Source organism: Prionailurus viverrinus, chromosome B1 (genome assembly GCF_022837055.1).
Source record: "Prionailurus viverrinus isolate Anna chromosome B1, UM_Priviv_1.0, whole genome shotgun sequence".
NCBI classification, from domain to species: domain Eukaryota; kingdom Metazoa; phylum Chordata; class Mammalia; order Carnivora; family Felidae; genus Prionailurus; species Prionailurus viverrinus.
Window position 1 is genome coordinate 74,339,147 of NC_062564.1, and position 25,213 is coordinate 74,364,359.

General features: G+C 36.3%; 1 protein-coding gene across 3 annotated transcripts in view; it reads right to left on the minus strand.

The window, feature by feature from the left end:
* Window positions 1–16,877: 16,877 nt before the first annotated feature.
* Window positions 16,878–25,213, minus strand: part of MND1 (meiotic nuclear divisions 1) — a 64,635-nt gene continuing 56,299 nt past the window's right edge. For 2 of the 3 annotated variants that reach the window (XM_047857663.1, XM_047857664.1), the window contains exon 8: window positions 16,878–17,129. In XM_047857663.1, coding sequence (XP_047713619.1) covers window positions 17,023–17,129 — 107 coding nt within the window. In that variant the 3' untranslated portion in view covers window positions 16,878–17,022. Of the gene's footprint in view, window positions 17,130–19,777; window positions 19,904–25,213 lie in introns of all 3 variants that reach the window. The other variant, XR_007151877.1, reaches the window with a different exon arrangement.

The window sequence follows — 25,213 nt, forward strand, 5'->3', positions numbered from 1 at the left end:
GAGTTAATGAGTGGAGAATAGATATGTTGAATGAATGCGAAAAACATGTTCAAGGAATGGCTTAAACACCTTAGCTAACCCCTAGGGTATCAGAATGTAAGGAGACAGAATGGTACTTTATTCCCTCTGGTAATACCATTTGATGAAACACTGGGAGATGTGTTAGGAAAGATCAGGCAGTAGAGAAAAAGAGGGAAGAGATTAAGGGGGAGGGGAAGAGGAAACATAAAGGAAGGTCTCTGAACAACCAGAAAGAAGTTGGATCATGGGGAACAGCAGAGAGGTTGGCCTAAACAGGAAGTATGGGTGTGAAAATAACTGGAGGTAGGATGGTTAGAGAGTTGAAATTATGCCTGAAGGGCTCAAATTTAAAAAAAAAAAAATTTTTTTTTAATAGAGAAAATTTTGGAATGAACGTAAGGCTGAGCGGAGGGCCTGGGTGGCAAATGTGAGAAATACTTGTAGGGACTGATTGGAAAGGCTGACTAAAAGTAACAGCTGCCTCTTGGAATAAGGCCAATTATAACTGCAAGTAAAAGCATTGATAAGCAATGCTCAGAGTCCACTGGGGGCAGGAGATTGTGACGTTGCAATTCTTTTGTGTCAAATTCTATGTGAGGTTCTTTGGGCCTATAGAAATGAAAAATCAACATGCTGTCAAGGAGCTTTTGTTCAGTGCAGAGAAGGCCATCCGACCCTTCAAAACCTATTTGTTTCTAACATTACCACCTTACTTTTCAAACGATCTTATTATAACATTGCAATATAACATGGCTGTCACCGCTTCTATTCTGTTCGCATATAAGAAAAGTTAATAAGCAATCTCTTAGACACTTTCAGTTACGGTTATGCAAAATAATTTTGATATCCAGGTACTTTATTCCCCGAGGCTGTGCTACGCCAAATGCTGACACTGTTCCAAAAAAAGAAGTTATCTTTCTGGATCCATTAAGGGAATCGTTATTACTAAAGAATGTTTTTATCTGTTCAAACAAACAAGCAAACAGGCCATTTCAATCCCTGTAGATACAAACCGATTTTATTAGGGTACTTAAATGCAAAAATACTTGTTCGAGGTGACCTAAGAATCAAACCAAATCTGCTCGGACGGAAACTTGCTAAGCAAGTTAAACTCAGTCAGGTGTAGGTCCCCAGAGCGCACATAACACAGGAAACACATATAAGCAAGAAGTACATTTACTTAAACACAGTAACAACCACAACTGGACAGAAAAAAACTACACATCTGTTCAATTTAAATGTGTAAAAAGTTCCCATAGTTACTTTTCAAAATGTTATGAGAAACATGATGCCTTCCAAGTTGAGGCTTGCAAAATAACTCACCCTGTCTGTATCAAATCCAGTCTCCAAATTGGTAAGTTACATTTTAGAAGGTTGTTTACAAACCATTTAGGCTTTAACTTTTAAAAGCCAATCTCTAACCTAAAGACATGTGAACAGTAATTACAAATTATCTTTTTTATTAATAGGTTCGGGCTAAAAGGCAGGGTTTTTAACAAATCTGTTTTTGATAATAGATTCCCAGCTCATTTTATACAGATCTGTTTTAAAAAAATTACGTGGAGTTCACTTCTAAAACCCCATGGAAAAAGCAGTTCAAAAAGTCCTCAAAACCATTACCATTCCTCTTCTTTCTAGAAAATTCAGCTTTGCCTTATATTTCTTTCTTTTTAAAGGATCAGTTCTTCATGACTAGGGACTCTTTTCTTTCTTTTTCTCTCTCTTTCTTTCCTTCTTTTTCTTTTTTCTTTTTTCTTTTTTTTTTTTTTGTCAAGGAATTCATCCTCAAAACTCCCACAAATGGGCAAATAGATATGTTTGGAAATGTTCTTTGAAAATAGTCTGAAAGAGCTTGAAACTGAAAATAGACCAAATATCCATCCATTTTAGTATAGCTTTATAAAAAATACTACATAGCAAGTAAAAGAAACTTTTTGAACAAAACAAACTTCACAAACTTTTAAATGAAAAACAAAACAGTGTTGATCTACATGTACAGAATGATCTAATTTTTGTCTTTATTCTTGTTTACAATTATACTTGACTATCTTTAGAGACCAGAGCGTCCCAAAGTTACCTAAATTGTTTCAGAGCAAACAGAATGAAGGAAAACTTCCACATATTTTTTAAGAAGCAAGTAAACATTTATATCCAAATCTGTAAAGATAGCACATAAAGAAAAAATTATAGATCAGTATCACATAAATATTTATGCAAAAATTCTAAAAATGTTAGAAAATAGACTAACATCACATTAAGAAAATAATTCATCGGGGCGCCTGGCTGGCGCAGTTGGTTAAGTGTCCGACTTCAGCCAGGTCACGATCTCGCGGTCTGTGAGTTCGAGCCCCGCCTCAGGCTCTGGGCTGATGGCTCAGAGCCTGGAGCCTGTTTCTGATTCTGTGTCTCCCTCTCTCTCTGCCCCTCCCCTGTTCATGCTCTGTCTCTCTCTGTCCCAAAAATAAATAAACATTGAAAAAAAAAATTTTTTTTTAAAAAAAGAAAATAATTCACCATAACCAAGTATGTTTTATGCCAGGAATGTATGAATGCTTGAGCATTAGAAAATATATTAATATCATTCACCTTATAAATAACCTAAAAGAGAAACATTACATGCTTATATCCATAGATGGGGGAAAGGCCTTTGACAAATTCAACAACCTTTCCTTATACAAATATTTGAGAAAACAGGACTAGATGAATACTTAACATTATATATTCTAAGAATCCAGCATTTTAATTAATGCAGAAATACAAACAGCATCCCTAGTAACATCAGAAACAAAAAAAGATGCTCTCGATGTCCACCACAGTTTTATAATTAGCCAATGCAATTAGATAAAACAAGTAGATGCATAAGAATTAGGAAAGAAGAATCAAAACTATGTCTATTTGAAGATGGTATGATAGGATACCTGGAAAACTTCAGAGAATTAATTATAAACAAATTCAAAAAAGAAAGCAAGACAGCAGGATGTAAAATTACAGTTGACCCTTGACAACATGGGTTTGATCTGCATGGGTCCACTTATACATGGATGTTTTTTGATAAACATTACAGTACTATAAATGCAATTTTTCTTCCTTATGATATTCTTGGTAACATTTTCTTTTTCTGTAGCTTACTTTATTGAAAGAATGCAGTAAATACATATGGCATATAAAACGCATTAATCAACTGTTTACATTATTTATTGGTAAGTTTTCCAGGCAACAGGAGGCTATTAGTGGTTAAGTTTTGGGGAGTCAAAGTTACATGTGGATTTTTGACTCTGTGGGCGATAGGCATCCCTAACCTCCATATTATTCAAGGATCAACTGTAATATGCAAAATCAAGGCCTTCAGATACATAAATAATAACCAGTTAGAAAATAAGATGGAAGAGAAGACTCTATTTACAATGGTAACAGAAAGGATAAAATATTTGAGAATACACTTAAGAACTTCAACAAAGAGATAGAAAATATTTTAAAAAAACTAGTAAGAGCTGAAGAATACAATAACTGAAATGAAAAATACACTAGAGGGAGTCAACAGCAGATTAGAGGATACAGAACAGATCAGTGACCTGGAAGACAGGGTAATGGAAAGCAACCAAGCTGAAGAGCAAAAAGAAGAAAGAGTAATAAAAAATGAGAACAGGTTAAGAGAACTCTGAAACATCATCAAGCATAATAACATTTGCATGATACGGATCCCAGACAAAGAAGAGAAGGGGGAAGAAAACTTATCTGAAGAAATACTAGCTGAAAACTCCCATAATGTGGGGAAGGAAACAGACACTTAGATTCAGGAAGCACAGAGAGCCCCTAACAAGTTGAATTCAAGGAGGCCCACAACAAGACATATAATAATTAAAGTGGCAAAAAGTAATGATAAAGAAAGTATCTTAAAAGCAGCAAAAAAAAAAAAAAAAAAAAAAGAAAAGAAAAGAAAAGAAAAGAAAAGAAAAGAAAAAAGTTACAAGGGAAACCCCATAAGGCTATCAACTGATTTCTCAGCAAAAATTTTAGGCCAGAAAGGAGTGGCATGATATATTCAAAGTGCTGACAAGAAAAAATCTACAACCATGTATACTCTACCTAGAAAGTTTATCATACAGAATTGAAGGAGAGAGAGTTTTACAGACAGGCAAAAGTTAAAGGAGTTCATCACCACTAAATCAGCCTTATAAGAAATGTTAAAGGGAATTCTTTAAGTGAAAAGAAAAGTCTGTAACTAGAAGAAAATTATGAAAGGTAAAAATTTCAGTCAAAAGCAAAAAAATCTAGTAAAGGTAGTAGATTAATTACTTATAAAGCCAGTATGGAAGTTAAAAAAAAAGTACAAAAATATATCTACAAAAATTTGTCAAGGTATACACAAAATAAAAATATGTGAACTGTGATATCATATATATAAAATGTGTAGGAGATTAAAAATTTAGGGCTTTCAGAATGTATTTGCACTTAAGTGACCATCAACTTAATACAGACTGCTATATATAGCAGATGTTATCTATGAACCTAACAGTAACTACAAATCAAAAACCTATAACACATATACACAAAATAAAGAAAAAAGAATCTAAGCATAACACTGAAGAAAGCCATCACACCACAGAGAAAGAGCAAGAGAAGGAACAGAGAAAAACTACAACCAGAAAACAATGAAAAAAATGACATTGAATACATGCCTATTACTTAAATGTAAATGAACTAAATGCTCCAATCAAAAGACACAGGGTAACTAAATGGATCAAAAAAACAAGACCCTTCCATATCCTGCCTACAAGAGACTCACTTCAGATCTAAATGTAGGTACAGCCCGAAAATGAAAAGGATGGAAAAAGACATTCCATGCAAATGAAAGTTTAAAAAAAAAAAAATCCAGGGTAGCAGTACTTTTATCAGACAAAATAGACTTTATTTAAAAAAAAATTTTTTTTTAATGTTTATTTTTTAGAGAGAGAGAGAGAGAGAGAGCGAGCATGAGTGGGGTAGGGGCAGAGAGAGAAGGAGACACAGAATCCGAAGCAGGCTCCAGGCTCTGAGCTGTCAGCACAGAGCCCGACGCAGGGCTTGAACTCACAGACTGAGAGATCATGACCTGAGCCGAAGTCAAACCCTCAACCGACTGAGCCACCCTGGCGCCCCAGACAAAATAGACTTTAAAAGAAACACTGTAGGGGCACCTGGGTGGCTCAGTTGGTTGAGTGTCCGACTTCGGCTCAGGTCATGATCTCACAGCTCATGAGTTTGAGCCCCGCGTCAGGCTCTGTGCTGACAGCTCGGAGCCTGGAGCCTGCTTCGGATTCTGTGTCTCCCTCTCTCTCTGCCCCTCCCCTGCTTGAGCTCTCTCTCTCTTTCAAAAATAAATAAACATTTAAAAATATATACATTAAAAAAATAAATAAATAAAAGAAACACTGTAGAAAGTGACAAAGAAGGGCATCATATGACATAATGATAAAGGGGTCAATCCAACAAGAGGATATAACAATTGTAAATATCTATGCACCCAACCCAGCAGCACCTAAATACACAAAGTAAATTATTAACAGACATAAAGGGAGAAATTGACAGTATTACAATAACAGTGGGTAACTTTAACATCCAACTTATATCAACAGATAGATTATCTAGATAGAAAATCAACAGACAATGGCTTTGAATGCCATATTAGATCACATGAACCCAACAAATATATACAGAACATTCCACCCCAAAACAGCAAAATACACATTCTTTTCAAATGTACATGAAATAATCTCCAGGACAGATCACATGTTAGGCCAAAAAACAAGTCTCAATAAATTTAATAAGACTGAAATCGTATCAAGCATCTTTTCTGACCACGACGATATAAAACTAAAAAACAATTGCAAGAAAAAAACTAGAAAAAAACACAAATACATGGAAGCTAAACAACATGCTACAGACAAGACAACCAATGGGTCAACAAATAAATCAAAGAGACAATAAAAAAAATACACAGAGGCAAATAAAAACAAAAACACGACAGTACAAAATCTTTGGAATACAACAAGAACAGTTCTAAAGGGGAAGTCTAAAGGGTTGTCTGGGTGGCTCAGTTGGTTGAGTGTCCAACTCTTGATTTTGGCTCAGGTCATGATCCCAGGGCCGCAGGATAGAGACCCATGTTGGGGTCTGTGCTGAGCATAGAGCCTGCTTAAGATTCTCATTCTCTCTCTGTTTCCCCCTCTCTCCCATTTGCTTGTTCTAAGATAAAGAAAGAAAATAAAGTAAAATGGAAGTTTATAGCAACACAGACCTACTGCAAGAAACAAGAAAAATCTTGAGAAAGCCAACCTTACATCTAAAGGAGCTTAGAAAAAGAACAAAGTCCAAAGTTAGTAGAATAAAGGAAATAAAGATTGGAGCAGAAATACATGAAACTTTAAAAAAAAAACGAATCAATGAAACTACTTCTTTAAAAGCTTAAACAAAATTGATAAGCCAGACTCATCAAGAAAAAAAGAGAGAGGGCTCAAATAAACATAATCAGAAAAGAAGGAGGAGAAATAACAACTGATACCAAACAAATACAAAGAATTGTAAGAGAATATTATAAAAAATTACATGCCAACAAATTGGACAACTTAGAAGAAATGGATAAATTCCTACAAATACACAATCTTCCAAAAATGAATCACAATAAAAAATTTGAACAGACAGATTACTAGCAACAAGTTGAATTGGTAATAAAAAAAACTCCCAACAAAGAAAAGTCCAGGGCCACATGTCTTCACGGGCAAATTCTACCAAACATTTAAAGAATTCCTACTCTTCTCAAACTACCAAAAAAAAAAAAAAAAAAAAATAGAAGAGGAAGGAACACTTCCAAATTTATTCTACAAGGCCAGAATTACCCTGATACCAAAGCCAGACAAAGGCAATACAAAACCAAACCCAAATCAAACCAAACCAAAACTGCAGGCCAATATCCCTGATGAACACAGATACAAAAATCTTCAACAAACTATTAGTAATTAGCTAATTAGCAAACCAAATTCAATAATACATTAAAAGGGTCATTCACCAAGATCAGATGGGATTTGTTTCAGGGATGCAAGGGGGTTCAACATTCTCAAATCAATCAATGTGATACATTACATTAACAAGAGAAGGGATAAAAACCATATGACCATCTCAAGAGATGCAGAAAAAGCATTTGACAAAATAAAACATCCATTCAAGATAAAAACTCTGAACAAAGTGGTTTTAGAAGGAACATATCTCAACATAATAAAGCCCATATAGGAAAAACTCACAACTAACATCACACTCAATGGTGAAAAATAAAAGCTTTTCTCTTAAAATCAGGAACTAGACAAGGATGTCCACTGTTACCAATTTTATTCAACATGTATTTGAAGTCCTAGCTGCAGCAATCAGACAAGAAAAAAATAAATAAGTAAAAGTTATCCAAATTGGAAAAGACAAAGTAAAATTGTCACTATTTGCAGATGACATGATCCTACATATAGAAAACACTAAAGATTACACCAAAAAAACAAAGACAAAAAACAAAAAGAAAAACAAACCTATTAGGGTAAATGAATTCAATAAAATTGTAGGATACTAAATTAATACACAGAAATCCGTTGTGTTTCTATTCACTAATAATGAAATAGCAAAAAAAAGAAATTAAGAAAATAATCCCATTTATAACTATACCAATAAGAATAAAATACCTAGGAATAAATTTCATCCAGGAGATGAAAGGCCTATACTATGAAAACACCGATGAAAGAAACTGAAGGTGATACAGACAAGTGGAAAAATATACCATGTTCATTGATTGGGAGAACTAATATTGTTAAAATGTCCATACTACCCAAAGCAATCTAAAGATGCTATGCAATCCCTATCAGAATACCAAGAGTATTTTTCATAAAACTAGAACAAATAATCCTAAAATTTGTATGGAACAACAAAAGAACTTGAATAGCCAAAGCAATCTTGAGAAAAAACAAAGCTGGAGGGATCACAATCTCAGATTTCAAGATAATACCACAAAGCTATGATAATCAAAACAGTATGGTACTGACACAAAAATATAAACACCTAAATAAATGGAACAGGACAGGGAACTCAGAAATAAACCCATGCTTGTATAGTCCATTAATCTATGACAAAGGAGGCAAGATTATATAATGGGAAAAAGACAGTCTCATTAATAACTGGTATAAAGAAAAATAAACAGCTACAATCAAAGGAATGAAACTGAACCACTTTTTTTACACCATACTCCCCCAAAATCCCAAATGGATTAAAGGCCTAAATGTCAGACCTAAAACCATAAAACTCCTAAAATAAAACATAGGCAGTAATCTCTTGAACATTGACCTTAGCCACATATTTATGGATATGTCTCCTTAAGCAAGGGAAATAAAAGCAAAAATAAACTATTGGGAATTCACCAAAATACAAAGCTTTTGTGTGTCAAAGGAAACCATCAACAAAACAAAAAAGCAACCTACTGAATGGGAGATTATATTTGCAAATGATATATCCAAAATATATAAAGAATTTACAGAACTCAACACCAAAAAAAACCCCAAACACTCCAATTAAAAAAATGGGCAGAGGATCTGAACATTTTTCTAAAAAGGATATACAGATGGCCAACAGACACATGAAAAGATGCCCAACATCACTAATCATCAGGGGAAATGCAAACCAAAACCACAATGAAATATCACCCCACACCAGTCCAAATGGCTAATATCAAAGACAAGAGATAACAAGTGTTGGCAAAGATGTGGAGAAAAGGGACCCCAGTTTGCACTTTTGGTGGGAATGTAGATTGGTGCAACCACTGTGGAAAACAGTATGAAGCCTCCTCAAAAAATAAAAAACAGAAATATCAGGAGCACCTGGCTGGCTCAGTCAGAAAAGCATACAACTCTTGATCTCATGGTCATGAGTTCAAATCCCATGTTGGGTGTAGAGATTACTTAAATAAATAAAACTAAAACAAACAAACAAACAAACAAAAAACACACATGGTCCAGGAATTCCATTACTGGGTATCTACCCCAAAAGAGCAAAACACTAATTTGAAAAGATATATGCAGCTCTATGTTTATTGCAGCATTATTTGTAATGGCCCAAATATGGAAGCAACCTAAGTGTCCACTGATGGATAAATGGATAAAGATGTGGTATATATACACAATAAAATATTACTCAGCCATAAAAACAAATGAAATCTTGCCATTTGCAACAGCATGGATAGACCTAGAGGGTATTATTCTAAGTGAAATAAGTTAGAAAAAAACAAACACCATTATGATTTCACTTACATGTGGAATTTAAGAAACAAAACATATGAACAAAAAAATAGACTCTTAAATACAGACAATAAACTGGTGGTTGCCAGATGGGAGGTGGTTAGGGGGCATGGACAAAACAGGCGAAAAGATTAAGAGGTACAAACTTCCAATTATAAAATAAGTCATGGAGATGAAAAGTATAGCGTAGGGAATAAATTTTAAAATATTGTAATAATGTTGTATGGTGACAGATGATGACTGCATTTATCATAGTGAGCACTGAGTAATGTACATAATTGTCGAATTGCTATTTTGTACACCTGAAACTAATATAACATTGTATGTTAACTCTATTCCAATTAAGAAAACCAAAAAAAAACTGTACCTGGAAAAAAAAAAAGAGTACACCTAAGAGACGTGAAAAATCTATGTGAAGGAAATGATGCCATCGTTGGAAAAACACAAAGGTACCCTTGAACAAATGGAAACATATCTCTTGTTCTTGGTTCTTGAATAGGATGCTTCATCATTATCAAGATATTAAATCTCCCTATGTTAATTTATAAATTTAATACAAGCTAATTTAAAAAAATAGCACCAGGATTTTTTGTTCTGGAATGTGAAAAGTTGAAACTAAAGTTTGATCTTAGGTCAGTTTATCAACATGAAATAAAACTAACTTAGAGAAGAAAGCTATCTGCTGGCATTCCTCTAAGAAAAGAACTTATTACAATTGAGCCAGTCCTACTCACCTCTAGCTGATTCTCTACCATGTGGAATGAGGATTTAGGATTGCTAAATCATCTAGTTTCTAAAATAAACTGAAAATCTCACTTTGCATGTGACATTTTACATGTGAACATGTTAGCAACTAATTAAAAAAAAATGCAGTTTAGGCAAAATAAAATCCACCTTGGGGCACCTGGGTGGCTCAGTCGGTTAAGCAGCTGGCTTCGGCTCAGGTCATGATCTCATGGCTCATGAGTTCAAGTCCCGCGTCAGGCTCTGTGCTGATAGCTCAGAGCCTGGAGCCTGCTTTAGATTCTGTCTCCCTCTCTTTCTGCCCCTCCCCCCCCTCACGCTCTGTCTCTCCATCTCTCTCTCAAAAATAAATAAACATTAAAAATATATATATTTAAAATAAAATCCACCTTGCAGATCATATGTAGCCCAAAGGCTGTCCGTTTTTGAACTTTTGGATCTAACTGTTCTGTAAAGGTTCGGACAGTAAATAATTTTAGGCTTTCTAGACCATAAACACCCTCTATTGCATATTCATGTCCATTTTTACATCATTAAAATTGTAAAAGAACATCCTTAGCTCAAGGGCTGTAAAAACCAGGCCTTGGATTTGGCTCTTGGGGTGGTAGCTTGCCCATCTTGGTTACTAGAGATCATTAGCTTTGAGATTCAACAAATACTTCCAAAGACAGCCATGTTATCTGACTTCTATCTCTCACAAATAATTTTTTAAATTAAGCTGGCATAAGTATAATATATTTAAAATTCACTGCAGTGGGACATTTTATAATGCAATACATTTTCCTCCTGGTATACGGAAAATATTCAGGAAGCACACATCCTGAAAAGGAGTGTATGCATGATTTTAAGATACATTCCTACCATCTGTTACGTTTTAACTGCTCTTACAAATGAAGCCATATTGCTTGAAAATGTTCCCTATTTTACTCCAATCATGTTCTCAAAAACAGTATTATCAGGTTTACAATTTAGACTTTTCTGTTCAAGCACTATAAGGGTGGTTCTTCTTGGCTGGCTGGCAGCTGTACTCATTTCCTTTTTAATCCCTTAAAAAGAAGCATGTTTGATAAAGTTGGATAATAGTGTCTCTTTCTCAGATAGGCCAGGAACCTTATAATCCTATTAGACTAATGATGTGGCAAACATCAGAGGAAAAGTCATAGCCAATTCATCCTTACAGATCACTTTGGTACTGAACCAACTTCAGAAGGGACATCAGTGATATGATCTGACCCTGAACAACTGTGAAACTTGTTAGGAGACTATAAAATCTCTTTCCTAGAATCTTTGAAAATAGGATAGTGAGACTTAAAAAATAACTACATGTGAAGATTGAGAAGATGGATATCAGCTCTCAAATACCTTTTATGTAAAAAAAAAAAAAATTTTTTTAATGTTTTATTTATTTTTGAGACAGAGAAAGAGCAGGAGCAGGAGAGGGGCAGAAGAATCTGACAGAGAATCCAAAGCAGGCTGCAGGCTCTGAGCTGTCAGGACAGAGCCCAACTCGGGGCTGGAACTCACAAACTGCGAGATCATGACCTGAGCCAAAGTCGGATGCTTAACCTACTGAGCCACCCAGGTGCCCCTCTCAAATACATTTTATTTATTTATTTATTTATTAAAAATTTTTTTAACGTTTATTTATTTTTGAGACAGAGAGACAGCATGAACAGGGGAGGGTCAGAGAGAGGGAGACACAGAATCTGAAACAGGCTCCAGGTTCTGAGCTGTCAGCACAGAGCCCGACGCGGGGCTCGAACTCACAGACAGCGAGATCATGACCTGAGCCGAAGTCGGCCGCTTAACCGACTGAGCCACCCAGGCTCCCCTCAAATACCTTTTAAACTTCACAATTCATTGAAAAGATATTGGGAGGATCAGTCACAGCATTATTTACCAAATCAAATTTGATCCTGGATCACTACTAATTTGGCTCTAGTTCTACCCCGGTTGTACTCAGTCTTTTTACATCAATTACCAAACCAACCCAGGACTAAGGATTTCCTAGAGCTTGGCTGAACCAATGTCCCTATGCTTCTTAATTAGTATCTCTAATTTCAGGGAAGAACAAACTTAAAAGTAGCTTGTAAAAATTAAGGACAGGGGTGTGCTAGAGTAGTCAAGTTGATTGTTAAGTAATAGTGAGGACCTGTTAAACACAGCTATCACTAAAGGTTAAATTACATAAACTATGATGAATCATAACATATTAAAAACAATGATGTTGAAGTTAAAAACTTATCACTCCCTAATTATTTTCCATTTTACCCTTATCTGTATTCTTTTTCTTTTTAATGTTTATTTATATTTGAGAGATAGAGACAGAGTGTGAATGAGGGAGGGGCAAAGAGAGAGGGAGACAGAATCCAAAGCAGGTTCCAGGCTCTGAGCTGTCAGCACAGAGCCCGATGCGGGGCTTGAACCCACAAACCACGAGATTGTAACCAGAGTCCAAGTCAGACACTTAAACGACTGAGCCACCCAGGCACCCCATACCCTTATCTGTACTCTTGACATTATTTACATTTATTATATTTACATGGTAGAAATACTATGTAATGGTGTGCTATCGAGAATTTTCCCCAAACTATGCGTTGTCATCATGTTGGTAATCTGAAATTGACTGTACTGGGAGTATTTATACCACACAAATAGGCAAATAATATAAATCAATCCCAATCCCATTTCCCAAAGAGTCAGTTTGTTATAAACATTTAAAAGCACACTACTGGGGCGCCTGGATGGCGCAGTTGGTTAAGTGGCCGACTTCAGCCAGGTCACGATCTCGCGGTCCGGGAGTTCGAGCCCCGCGTCGGGCTCTGGGCTGATGGCTCAGAGCCTGGAGCCTGTTTCCGATTCTGTGTCTCCCTCTCTCTCTGCCCCTCGCCCGTTCATGCTCTGTCTCTCTCTGTCCCAAAAATAAATAAACGTTGAAAAAAAAAATTAAAAAAAAAATAATAAAAAAATAAATTAAAAAAAAGTAAAAATAATAATTAAAAAAAAAAAAGAAGAAGAAAAAGATCATACACCATGACCAAGTGAGATTTATTCCAGGGATAAAAGAATGGTTTCACATTTGCAAATCAGTGTGACATACCACATTAACAAAATGAAAACCAAAAATTATATGCTCATTTCAACAGATGCAGAAAAAGCATTTGACAAAATTCAACGTCTATTTATGATACAAACTCTTGACAAAGTGGATATAAACAGAACATAACTCATAATAAAGGCCATATGTGATAAGTCCATAGCTAACATCATACTCAACAGCAAAAAAGCTGAAAGTTTTTCCCATAAGATCAAGAGCAAAACAAGGATGCCCACTCTCACTACTTTTATTCAATACAGTATTGGAAGTCCTGACCAGAGCAATTAGGCAGGAAAAAGAAATAAGAGGCACTCAAATTTAGAAAGGAAGAAGTAAAACTATCACTATTTGTGGACATGATTTTATATACAGAAAGCCCTAAAAACTCCACCAAAAAACTATTACAGTAAACAAATTCAATAAAGTTGCAGGGTACATAATAAACAAAAACCTTTTGTGTCTTTATAATCTAACAACAAACTAACAGAAAAAGCCCAAATAGGCAAAGCAATCTTGAGAAAGAACAAAGCTGAAGGTATGATATTTCCCAATTTCAAACTATACTAATCAAAACAGCATGGTATTGGCATAAGAACAGACACAAAAATCAATGGAACAGAATAGAGAGCCCAGAAAGAAACCCAAGCATATATTCTCGGTTTATGACAAAGGAGGCAAGAATATACAATGGGGGTAAGGGTAGTCTCTTTAATAAATGGTGATGGGAAAACTGGACAGCCACATGCAAAAAAAAAATGAAACTGGACCACTATCTTACACCATACACAAAAATTAACTCAAAATGGATTAAATACTTGAATACAAGACCAGAAACTATAAAACTCCTACAAAAAAACATAGGCAGTAAGCTCTGTGGCGCTGCTCTTGGGGATATTTTGTTTGGATACAATTCCAAAGGCAATTGTTGCTCCAAAGGCAACAAAAACAAAAATAAAACAATGGGACTGTATCAGACTAAAAAGCTTCTGTACAGTGAAACAAACTGTCAACGAAGTTAAAAGGCAACCTACTGAATGGGAGAAGACATTTGTCAATCATATATCTAATAGGAGTTAATATCCAAAATACAAAGAACTCGTACAGCTCAATACCAACAAAAAATAAAAATAATCCAATTAGAAAATGAAGAGGATCTGAATATACATTTCTCCAAAGAAGACATGCAGATGACCAACAACAGGTGAGCAAATGCTCAACATCACTAATCACAATGAGATATCACCTCACACCTGTCAGATTTGCTATCATCAAAAGAACAAGAAATAACGAGTGTTGGTCAGAAGGTGGAAAAAACGAAGCTTCACATACTGTTGGTAGAAGTGTAAATTTGTGCAACCACTATGGAAGACAGTATGGAGGTTCTTAAAAAAGTTAAAAATAGAACTAACATATGATCCAACATTTCCACTTCTGGGCAATTATCCAAAGAAAAGGAAAACACTAACTTGACATGTATCCCTAGGTTTTTTGCAGCATTACGTATAATAGCGAAGACATGGAAATAACCTAAGTCCATCCACAGATGAATAGACAAAGAAGACGTGGGAGGGGCACCTGGATGGCTCAGTCAGTTAAGAGTCTGACTTAGACTCAGATCATGATCACATGGTTCGTGAGTTCAAGCCCTACATTGGGCTCTGTGCTGACACTCAGAGCCTGGAGCTTGCTTCAGATTCTGTGCCTCCCTCTCTTTCTAAAAATAAAGAAACATTAAAAAAATTAAAAAAAAAAAAAGATGTGGTACATGCACACGCAAACACATGCACACACACAACAGAATACTGCTCAAAGAATGAAATCTTGCCATTTGCAACAATATAGATGGACCTAGAGGGTATTATGCTAAAGTGAAATAAGTCAGAAAGACAAATACCACATGATTTCACTTATATGTGGAATCTAAAAAATAAAACAAGCAAACAGAACAAAACTAAACTCATAAAGAGAATACATTGGTGGTTGCCAGAGGGGAGTGTGTGTGTGGGTGGTGAAATGTGGGAGGAGGATCAAGGGGTACAAACTTCCAGTCACAAAAATAAATAGAGCACTGGGGTGGCTCAGTCGTTCAAGAGGCTGACTCTTGGTTTCTGCTGAGGTCATGGTTCGTGGGTTCCAGCCCCACATCTGGTTCCACACTGACAGCATAGAGCCTACTTGGGATTCTCTTTCTCTCACCCTCCCTCTCTTGCTGCCCCTTCCCCACTTGCACTCCCTCTCAAAATAAACAAACATTTAGAAAATAAGTCAGAGAGATGTAATGTACAGCATGGTGACTATAGTCAATAATGTATTGCAAATATGAAAGTTGCTAAGAGTAAATCTTAAAAGTTCTCATCACAAGAAAAAAAATTGGGGTAATTTTATATGGTGACAGATGGTAACTAGATATACTATGGTGATCATTTTGCAAAGTATACAAATGTCCACTCATTATATTATACACCTGAAACTAATATAATGTTGTACGTTAATTATACTTCAATTTTTAAGGTGCCTCCAAAAAGGTGCCTAAATATTTATAAAATAAAATCTTTTAGGGATCACTAGAAATGCCGTCCTTTTTGAACATACATCCCTTCTCTTTAAACAAAGAATTGTATTTTCTAATAAATAGCAAACGGTGAGAAATTTTGGAATTTCCACAACTAGTGTTTTGGGGAAAGACTTACGATGGGTTATTTTTATTTTTTGTCCTTTGTCTCTTATATCAAATACTTTCTTCTGTGAAAAGAGCTGTTGCCCAAAGGCAACATAAAAGTAGCCTTGAGAACAAAGATAGACCAATTTGCTCCCGCCCACCTCCAGGAAGTAATTAAGAAGGCCCAGAGTAACTCTATGCAATACAAAGGCCAGATTCACCCACAAATGGTTCGCATGCTATTTGGGTCATTTCAGATATATGGAGTATCTCATTCGAGTTACTTCAAAGAACATCAAAATTAGTATGAAAAAAAATTAAGGCATGTGTGTAAAGTGCATTGCACACATTAGTTTTGTTTTTTTCTGTAAGTTTTTCTTGGAGTGCTACAAATACTTTAAATACCCAAGCGGAATTGGAAAAAAATTACATACAAAGGACAGACATTATTTTTAATTTACTCTTTTTTAGGTAGTTGAAAAACAAAAATCCCTGAATGCCAGTTGGTGATGTGTGCCATACTAATACTACTATATCATCCAATTAAAAAGTGCATTAATCAGGACAAAGGGCCAGGTGTTTGTTCTTTACAGTAAAAGGACATCAAAAAGTCAAAAGAAAGTAGTTTTCAGGACTGAGGAATTACTACCTAACTCTAAACTTGAATATACCAACATTCTGCATTTTATTCTATAGGAAATTTGCAAATATGATGCAGTATACTGAGACTCACACTGAAAATCAATCACATGCATTTTCCACCAAGTAATGAAAAATAGTAAACCACGCATTAAAGTTTTAAAGGTTATTTCCAAGCACTAATGTGTCCATGTATGTCGGTGGTAGAACCTTCAAAGGTACCCTTAGTTGTCAATATTTAATATTTGAATGAAATTAAAAAATGTTGTCAAGTCATGATGTATTTGATCTCTAAAAAATCATCTGTAAACCCAACTTAAGTGGATGATTTTGTTTGCACAAACCTACTTTGATGACCACTTGGGAATATGGTTATAATTGTGCTTTTGATAGATCAAAAAGAGTGAAAAACATCTCCACATTATACTTTATTTAAAATTAACAAAATGATCAACACAACACAGTTATAGGTAAATGGCAATTCAGTACATTTAGTTGGATAATATTTTTAAAAATCACATATTCACAAGTACACAGATCCTCTCCCAACATCGAACATTTTAGTCTATGTAGTCAAAGTCTTCTGGAATTCCAAAATTTTTATCAATTTTATTTTCTTCCAAACCAAATTTTCTTTTCGCCCAAGATTTTATTGCAAATATATTATCTATAAAGAAAATTGAGAAATACTTTTAAGAATTGAAAACACAATCATAAAACATTTCAAATATATTCTTTTTTTGTTACTTCTATTACTTTCAGAAGTATCAACATAAGAATTTTGCTGTATTTTCAAAAGTCATGGCAATTAATTTCAGAAGAAAATAATTAGTATTTTAAGTAACCAAATCGCATATTTAAACATTCAGCAAGTTAATTGCCAGCAAAAAGACTACCTGCATTAAGATTAATCCAAAAACAGGAAAAGGCTAACAATGGTGTCTCTTCCACATTTCCACAGCACAGGCTGGGACTCTGTTACCTCGAGAATTACAGTTGCTCCTGTTCCCAGAGGGTACACATTCTCTCCAGACCTTTTCCCCTTCCCCACAAATAATAATAATGGTTTCCAGATAACCAGTCCAGCATGAGGGAGAATGGGTGAAGAGAACAGAAGGTAGTTTGCCTATTTTTAGACGAAGGTAGGAATAGATGTAACCTTATTGTCCTCTAGGTGGGATTTAAATGCATTTTGCCGCTAGAAAAAAAGTGTTATATTTACTTAAAAGAATTTATCCCAAGGAAACAAAATAAATTGTGTACAAAGATTTATGGTTAATCTTTACAGCAGTGTAATAAAAGAAAACATAAAAGCAATCTAAATATCTAAACTCTTGGAAGGGCATCTCCGCTCAGGCAGTGAGGGAAGCAGGGTAACACCAACAGGCTCACAGTGCCTGCACTTGCAGAACGGGGTGACAGCGAGGTTTCTGTGTTTTTTTTCACACATTTTCTCTAACGTATACACACCACCTTTACAATGAACATGTTTTATAGAGAAATGATGGTGCGAAGTTTTCTGGTTCAGAATTATTTCACAAAATGTTAAGTGCTGTATTGATAGTGATAATGAAGGGTTAGAAGAGGTTCCTCTGGAGTGTCACAGGCTGAATTGTGTCACCTCCTCCAAATTCATATTCAAATTAACTGTAGTCCTAGAATCCAGTACCTAAGAATAGAACCTGGGTCTTCAAAGAGATGATTAAGTTAAAATGAGCTTGTTAAGGTGGGCCCTAATCCAATCTGCTCGGTGTCCTGATGGGAAAAGGAAATGTAGATACACTGATATCATGAGTATGCACAGCAAAGACCATGTGAAGACACAGGAAGATGGCCACCTACAAGCCAAAGACACCTCAGAAGAAATCAAACCAGCTAACACCTTGATTTTGGCCTTCCAGCCTCCACAAGTGTGACAAAACAAATTTCATTTGTTTAAGCCACCCAGCCTGAAGCACAGGCACACCTCATTTTATTGTACTTTGCAGACAGTGCATTTTTTACATACTGAAGGTGTGTGGCAACTGTATGTTAGCAAGTCTATGAGCACCATTCTTCCAACAGCATTTGCTCACTTCAGATATTTATTATGTCACATTTTGGCTAATTTTCAGATACTTGAAACTTTTTCATTAGTATTATTATATTTGTTATGGTGATCTGTGAGCAGTGATCTTTGATGTTACTATTGTAATTGCTTTAGGGTGCCACAAACTGTACCCATATGAGACAGTGAAATTAAATATTTTGTATGTTCTGATGGTCCCACCAACTGGCTGTTCCCCCATCTCTCTCCTCTCCTCAGACCTCCCTATTTTTCTGACATACATTACTGAAATTAGGCCAATGAATAAACCCTACAATGTCATCTAAGTGTTCAAGTGAAAGGAAGGGTTGCACATCCCTCATTTTAAATCAAAAGCTAGAAATGATTAAGTTTCATGAGGAAGGTGTATCAAAAGCCAAAAACAGGCTGAAAACTCAGCCCCTTGTGCCAGACAGCCAAGTCGTGAGTGCAAAGAAAGAGTTCTTGAAAGAAATTACAACTGCTACTCTGATGAACACACACATGATTAAGAAAGTGAAACAGCCTCATTGCTGATGTGGAGAAAGTGTGAGTGGTCTGGACAGAAGGTCAAAAAAAGCCACAAGATTCCCTCTAAGCCAGAGCCTAATCCAGAGCAAGGCCCTAACTCTCCTCATTCCTGTGAAGGCTGAGAGAGGTGAGGAAGCTGCAGCAAGAGTTTGAAGGTAGCAGAGGTTGGTTCATGAGGCTTAAGGAAAGAAGCCATTTCCATCACATGAAAGTGCAAGAGGAAGCAGCAAGTGTTGATACAGAAGCTGCAGCAAGTTACCCAGGAGATCCAGCTAAGATAATTCATGAAGGTGGCTACACCTTCAATGTAGACCAAACAGCCTTCTACTGAAAGAAGATGCCATCTGGGACTTCCGTAGCTAGAGAGGAGAAGTCAGTGCCTGGGTTCAAAGCTTCCAAGAACAGGAGGACTCTCTTGCTGGGGGCAAATGCAGCTGGTGACTTTAAGCTGAAGTCTGTGCTCATTTACCATTCCCCTAATCCTAGGGCCCTTAAGAACTCGGTTAAATCTACTCTGCCTGTGCTCTATAAATTAAAGAAAGTCTGGGTGACAGCAGCACATCTGTTTTCAACATGGTTTGCTGAATATTTTAAGCCCGCTTTTGAGACCTACTGCACAGAATAAAGGATTCCTTTCAAAATATTACTGCTCATTGGTAACACACCTGGCCACCCAAGAACTCTGATGGAGATGTAGGAGATTAATGTTGTTTTCATACCTGCTAACACGACATCCATTATGTGGCCCATGGATCAAGGAGTAGTTTTGACTTTCAAGTCTTCTTTTTTAAGAAATACACTGCAGAAGGCTATAGCTGCTATAGACAGTCATTCCTCCGATGAATCTGAACAAAGTAAATTAAAAACCTCTGGAAAGGATTCACCATTCTAAAAATTTTTTTTTTCAACGTTTATTTGTTTTTGGGACAGAGAGAGACAGAGCATGAACGGGGGAGGGGCAGAGAGAGAGGCAGACACAGAATCGGAAACAGGCTCCAGGCTCTGAGCCATCAGCCCAGAGCCTGACGCGGGGCTCGAACTCACGGACCGCGAGATCGTGACCTGGTTGAAGTCGGACGCTTAACCGACTGCGCCACCCAGGCGCCCCAAGGATTCACCATTCTAGATGCCATTAAGAACATCCATGATGCATGGAAAAAAGTCAAAATATCAACATTAACAAAAGTTTGGAAAAAGTTGGTTCCAACTCTCAAGGATGACTTTGAGAGGTTCAAGACTTCAGGGGACGAAGTAGCTACAGATGTGGTGGGAATAGGGAGAGAACTAGAAGTTGAGGTGGAGCCTGAAGATGTGACTAAATTGCTGCAGTCTCATGATGAAACTTCAACAGATGAGGAATTACTTCTCATGGATGAGCAAAGAATGAGATTTCTTGAGATGGAATCTATTACTGGAGAAAGTGCTGGAAGATTGTTGAAATGACCAATAAAGGATTTAGAATGTTACACAAACTTAACTGATAAAGCAGCAGCAGGGTTTGAGAAAAGGGACTCCAATTTTGAAAGAAGTTCTATTGTGAATAAAATGCTAGCAAACAGCATCACATGCTATAGGGAAATAATTCATGAAAGGAAGAGTCAATCAATGTGGCAAACTTCATTGTTGTCTTATTTTAAGAAAGTGCTGCAGCCACCCTGACCTCCAGCAGTCGCCGCCCTGATCGGTCAGCGGCCATCAGCATGGAAGCAAGCCCTTCCACCAGCAAAGATTACAACTCGCTGAAAGCTCAGATGATAGTTAGCATTTCTTAGCAATAAATTTTTTTAAAGTTTTATTTGATTTTATTTGAGAGAGAGACTGTGTGAGTGGGGAAGGGGTAGAGAGAGGGAGAGAGAGAGAATCCCAGGCAGGCTCCAGCACAGAGCCTGATGCGCGGCCTGAACTCACGCAACCGCAAGATCAAGACCTGAGCCAAAACTAAGAGTCATACGCTTACCTGACTAAGCCAGCCAGGCGCCTCAGCAATAAAGTATTTTTAAAGTAAGGTAAGTACATTGTTTTTTTAGACATAATGCCATTGCACACTTAATACACATAACTTTTATATGTAGTGGGGAAAAAATTCATTTGACTTACTTTGTTATACTATTCATTTTATTGCAGTGTTCTGGAACCGAACCTGCAATATCTGTCAGGTATGACTATATTTTATGTTAACCTTAATAAATTAATACCTGCAGTTTGATCACCTTTAAAAATACTGTTTTAGGAAGTTTAATTCCAAGTATCAAATAATGATAACTAAATGTTTGGAATGAAGTTTGTTTCTAAGTGAATACTACTACATCAAATAGAATAACATTAATGAAATATCCCCAATTCTTTCAATTAAAGTATAATGGAATAACAACAGAAATTAAAAAATGAATCTTTATGTAACAATTTAAAACTAATCTTTAGTTTTCATGAGGACCTAAGAGAGACTTCTGATAACATGAGGCACTCCAGAATGATCTGTTTAGTTTTACTAGTGTCTGCATCACCATCCATTCTTGTCAATCACAGTCAAATACTTATATAGGACCCACTGCTACATAAAACAGGGATTAAGTGTATTACAGGTACTTGATAATGTAAAGAGCCTATGCCTTCAAGCTGACACAAGATTAGAGAGAGAAAAATCAATTTATTACTAAATAATCCCAAAGTGTTATGTATATTAAAGAGAAAAGATCAAGTATTATGTGCACAGCACCCAGAACAGGCTCCAAAAGCACAGAAAGATTTCCAGGAAATGAGAGAACAGATGCAACGCTGCAACTTCAAACCTGGATCAGGACAGAAAGAAAGAACTCACCACAGTAAGACTACAGGCTTTGTACGAAGGAGGTGTGGGTTCGCATGAGAGCAAGAAACCATTTTATTATAAACTTCCAAAGATTACACTTGATCTTAGCCAAAAGGCAAAGAAGCAATTAAACCTCTAAAGATTAAAACAAACAAAAGAACATATAAAAGCCCAGCCACAATGCTTGATGGACCAATTAAAAAAGACTGATGAAGAACATATCTTGGGCTGCTGGATGTCTACCTTCAAGACAATGTCACCTAAAATCTTGACAATTGATTTCCCGTCAAATAATTTTCCTGTTATGTAGAAATTTTTATAAATGGATAAAAAAATAGGTGTGTGTATGTGTGTCTTAAAGAAAGAGCCCCAAGACTAGTAGAATTTCTGTTAATTTCTATGGTGGTATGCCCAGTATATATATAGAAACAGGATGGCAATAGCATGCATGAGTCTGTTTATGATCTCACATCTATCCCCCCCACCATTCACTAAGATGCCTCTCACACACAGTCATAACTTCAGTATGTTAATTATGAAAGTTTTATAAAATTTGTTAAATCACATTTAAAGTATATTTAATGCCATAAATCATTTAGATGTGATATTTCTATTACATTTATATCCTAAAGTAATCTCTCATTTTATAAAACTGAAATACTAAATTACTGAACAGTAAACATCCTCTATTCTAGATACATTTTAAGGACCTTTTTAGGTAAAAAGAAAACCAAACCTTAACTAATAATTACAGGATAATCTCTGGTTACAAGTATTAAAGATGTTTTCTTTTTGCTTGTTTTGAAGACAGGTTGATTTTCTGAGGTGCAATTTGTTTTAACTCCATATTCTTACCATAACACTTTTCTGTTGGAAGGAGCAAATTGTAACTTCAAATGGAAACATGGTTCCTAACAGCTGTTTCTGCTGTGCTAAAAATATCTTCCTTCCTATATGATTTTAAAAGTTTTAGGTTCTGGTATCTGGGTGTTTCAGTCGGTTAAGCATCTGCCTCCACCTTCCTAAAGCATCCGCGTTCGGCTCAGGTCTTGATCTCATGGTTTGTGAGTTCAAGCCCCATGTCCAGCTCTGTGCTGACAGCTCAGAGCCTGGAGCCTGCTTCAGATTCTGTGTCCCCTCTCTCTGCTCCTCCCCTGTTCGCACTCTGTCTCTGTCTCTCTCAAAAATAAATAAACATTAAAAAAAAGTTTCAGGTTCTTTCTAAGCTAATAACGTTAGGGGAAAAAGAAGTTCAAATTGTTCCTTTTTTTCATCATAACTGGAAGTTTATGACCAAGTGGAAAATAAAAGCATTTTTTAAGAGAATGGGAAAAGGGGAGTATTTGTTCATCTCTATGTCTAATGTTGTGCTAAAGGGCTTACAAAGTGTTTTTATTTAATCCTCTCAAAATGTAAAGTACAGGGGCACCTGGGTGGCTCAGTCGGTTAAGCGTCCGACTTCAGCTCAGGTCATGATCTCGCGGTCCGTGGGTTCGAGCCCCGCGTCGGGCTCTGTGCTGACAGCTCAGAGCCTGGAGCCTGTTTCGGATTCTGTGTCTCCCTCTTTCTCTGACCCTCCCCTGTTCATGCTCTCTGTCTCAAAAATAAATAAATGTTAAAAAAAAATTAAAAAAAAATGTAAAGTACATATAATCTACAATGAAGAAGCAGGTTCAGAGAAGTTCAATAAGTCATACAGCAAAAATAAGGAACACAATCTGGATTCCTTGCAAAAGTCAAGTTCTTCCCACCATGCACACAGGCTGCATGTTCCTGCTGCTTACTGAGCTGTTTTGCTGAAAACTATTGGGAGAAATCACTTTGTGACTCTTGTCTTATTTTTAACCCACTTGCCTTTTTTTCTCACTCAAAATTTTGTATTTCTCAAATCCATATGATATCACTGTATTTATTATTTATTTATACTTATTGGACATACATTTCATTCTTCTCTTTTCTTTGATGGGAGCTTGCTGTTTTTACCCTCTTCTTTCCTTATCACTTAAGCATTACATTTTTTATGAAATGTATTACTTTTGTAATAAATAAGATTGCAATTTTATAGGAGCCAATTGCACTGATTTTATCAATCTACTTAATTCTAAAATAGACAAGGAAGAGTGCTTTAAAAAAATTGTTTTTAAATGTTTATTTATTTTTTGAGAGAGAGGGAGAGTGCAAGCAGGGAATGGGCAGAGAGAGAGACAAAGGATCTCAAGTGGGCCCTGCGCTGACAGCAGAGAGCCCAACGCGGGGCCTGAACCCACGAACCGTGAGATCATGACCTGAGCTGAAGGCAGATGCTTAACCGACTAAGTCACCCAGACACCCCTAGGAAGAGTGATTCTTTTTTTTATTATTATTAAGAAATTTTATGTTTATTTATTTTTGAGAGAGAGAGAGGGAGAGAGCATGCACGCACGCACACAGGAGAGGGACCGAGAGAGAGGAGACACAGAATCCAAAGCAGGCTCCAGGCTCTGAGCTGTCAGCACAGGGCCTGATGCAGGGCTCCAACTCGCGAACAGGTAGATTATGACCCAAGCCAAAGTCGGACACTTAACCGACTGAGCTACCCAGGCACTCCAGGAAGAGTGATTCTGAAACATTTTGTGACATACAGAGGCCTAGACATGGAGTCAGGAAACCTCGTGCAAATCTTTGTACACCCAGTGACTAATCACCTTTGACTCAAAGCAGTCACTTTAAATTTTCTGGATCTCTGCATCAATACAATCTTACCCATACTCTCCCACAGAAACAGAATAGGCATGAGTAGTACATGTGAAGGCATTATAGACTCTTATAACAGGATGGTAAAATTCAATTACCATTACATCATAATACTGGAAAAACTTCAGTGTTAATTTGTAGACAGGTTTTAACAATACTAATCATACCTGTATATACATGACAACAATCATTATTTATGAACTTTCTTCTAAACTTTAAGACATAGAGAAAATGCCTTATTAATTCCCATTTCTTAGAACATCTCTAGTGTAGACCAGAGGATACATCTGCTGGCAAATGGGTTAATGAGGCATTTATATGAAAGCAGGTATACAGAGAAGATAGTATCATGTAGTGGGTTAAGAGCTCAGATTCTGGAATCAGAAAAGCTGTATTCTAATTCCTGTTCCACTGCCTAGCATCTGTGTCACTGTGGGCTTCGGTTCCATCTCTAAAATTAGGAATGATAATCCTATTTACCTCACAAGATTGTCGCAGAGAGAAAATGAGAATGCACCACAGATACTCTTTACAATGCCTGGCTTATAGTCAGCCCTCAACAAATGTTAGCTATTATTATCATTAGCAAGAAGACAAATCTTTCAGATTCCAC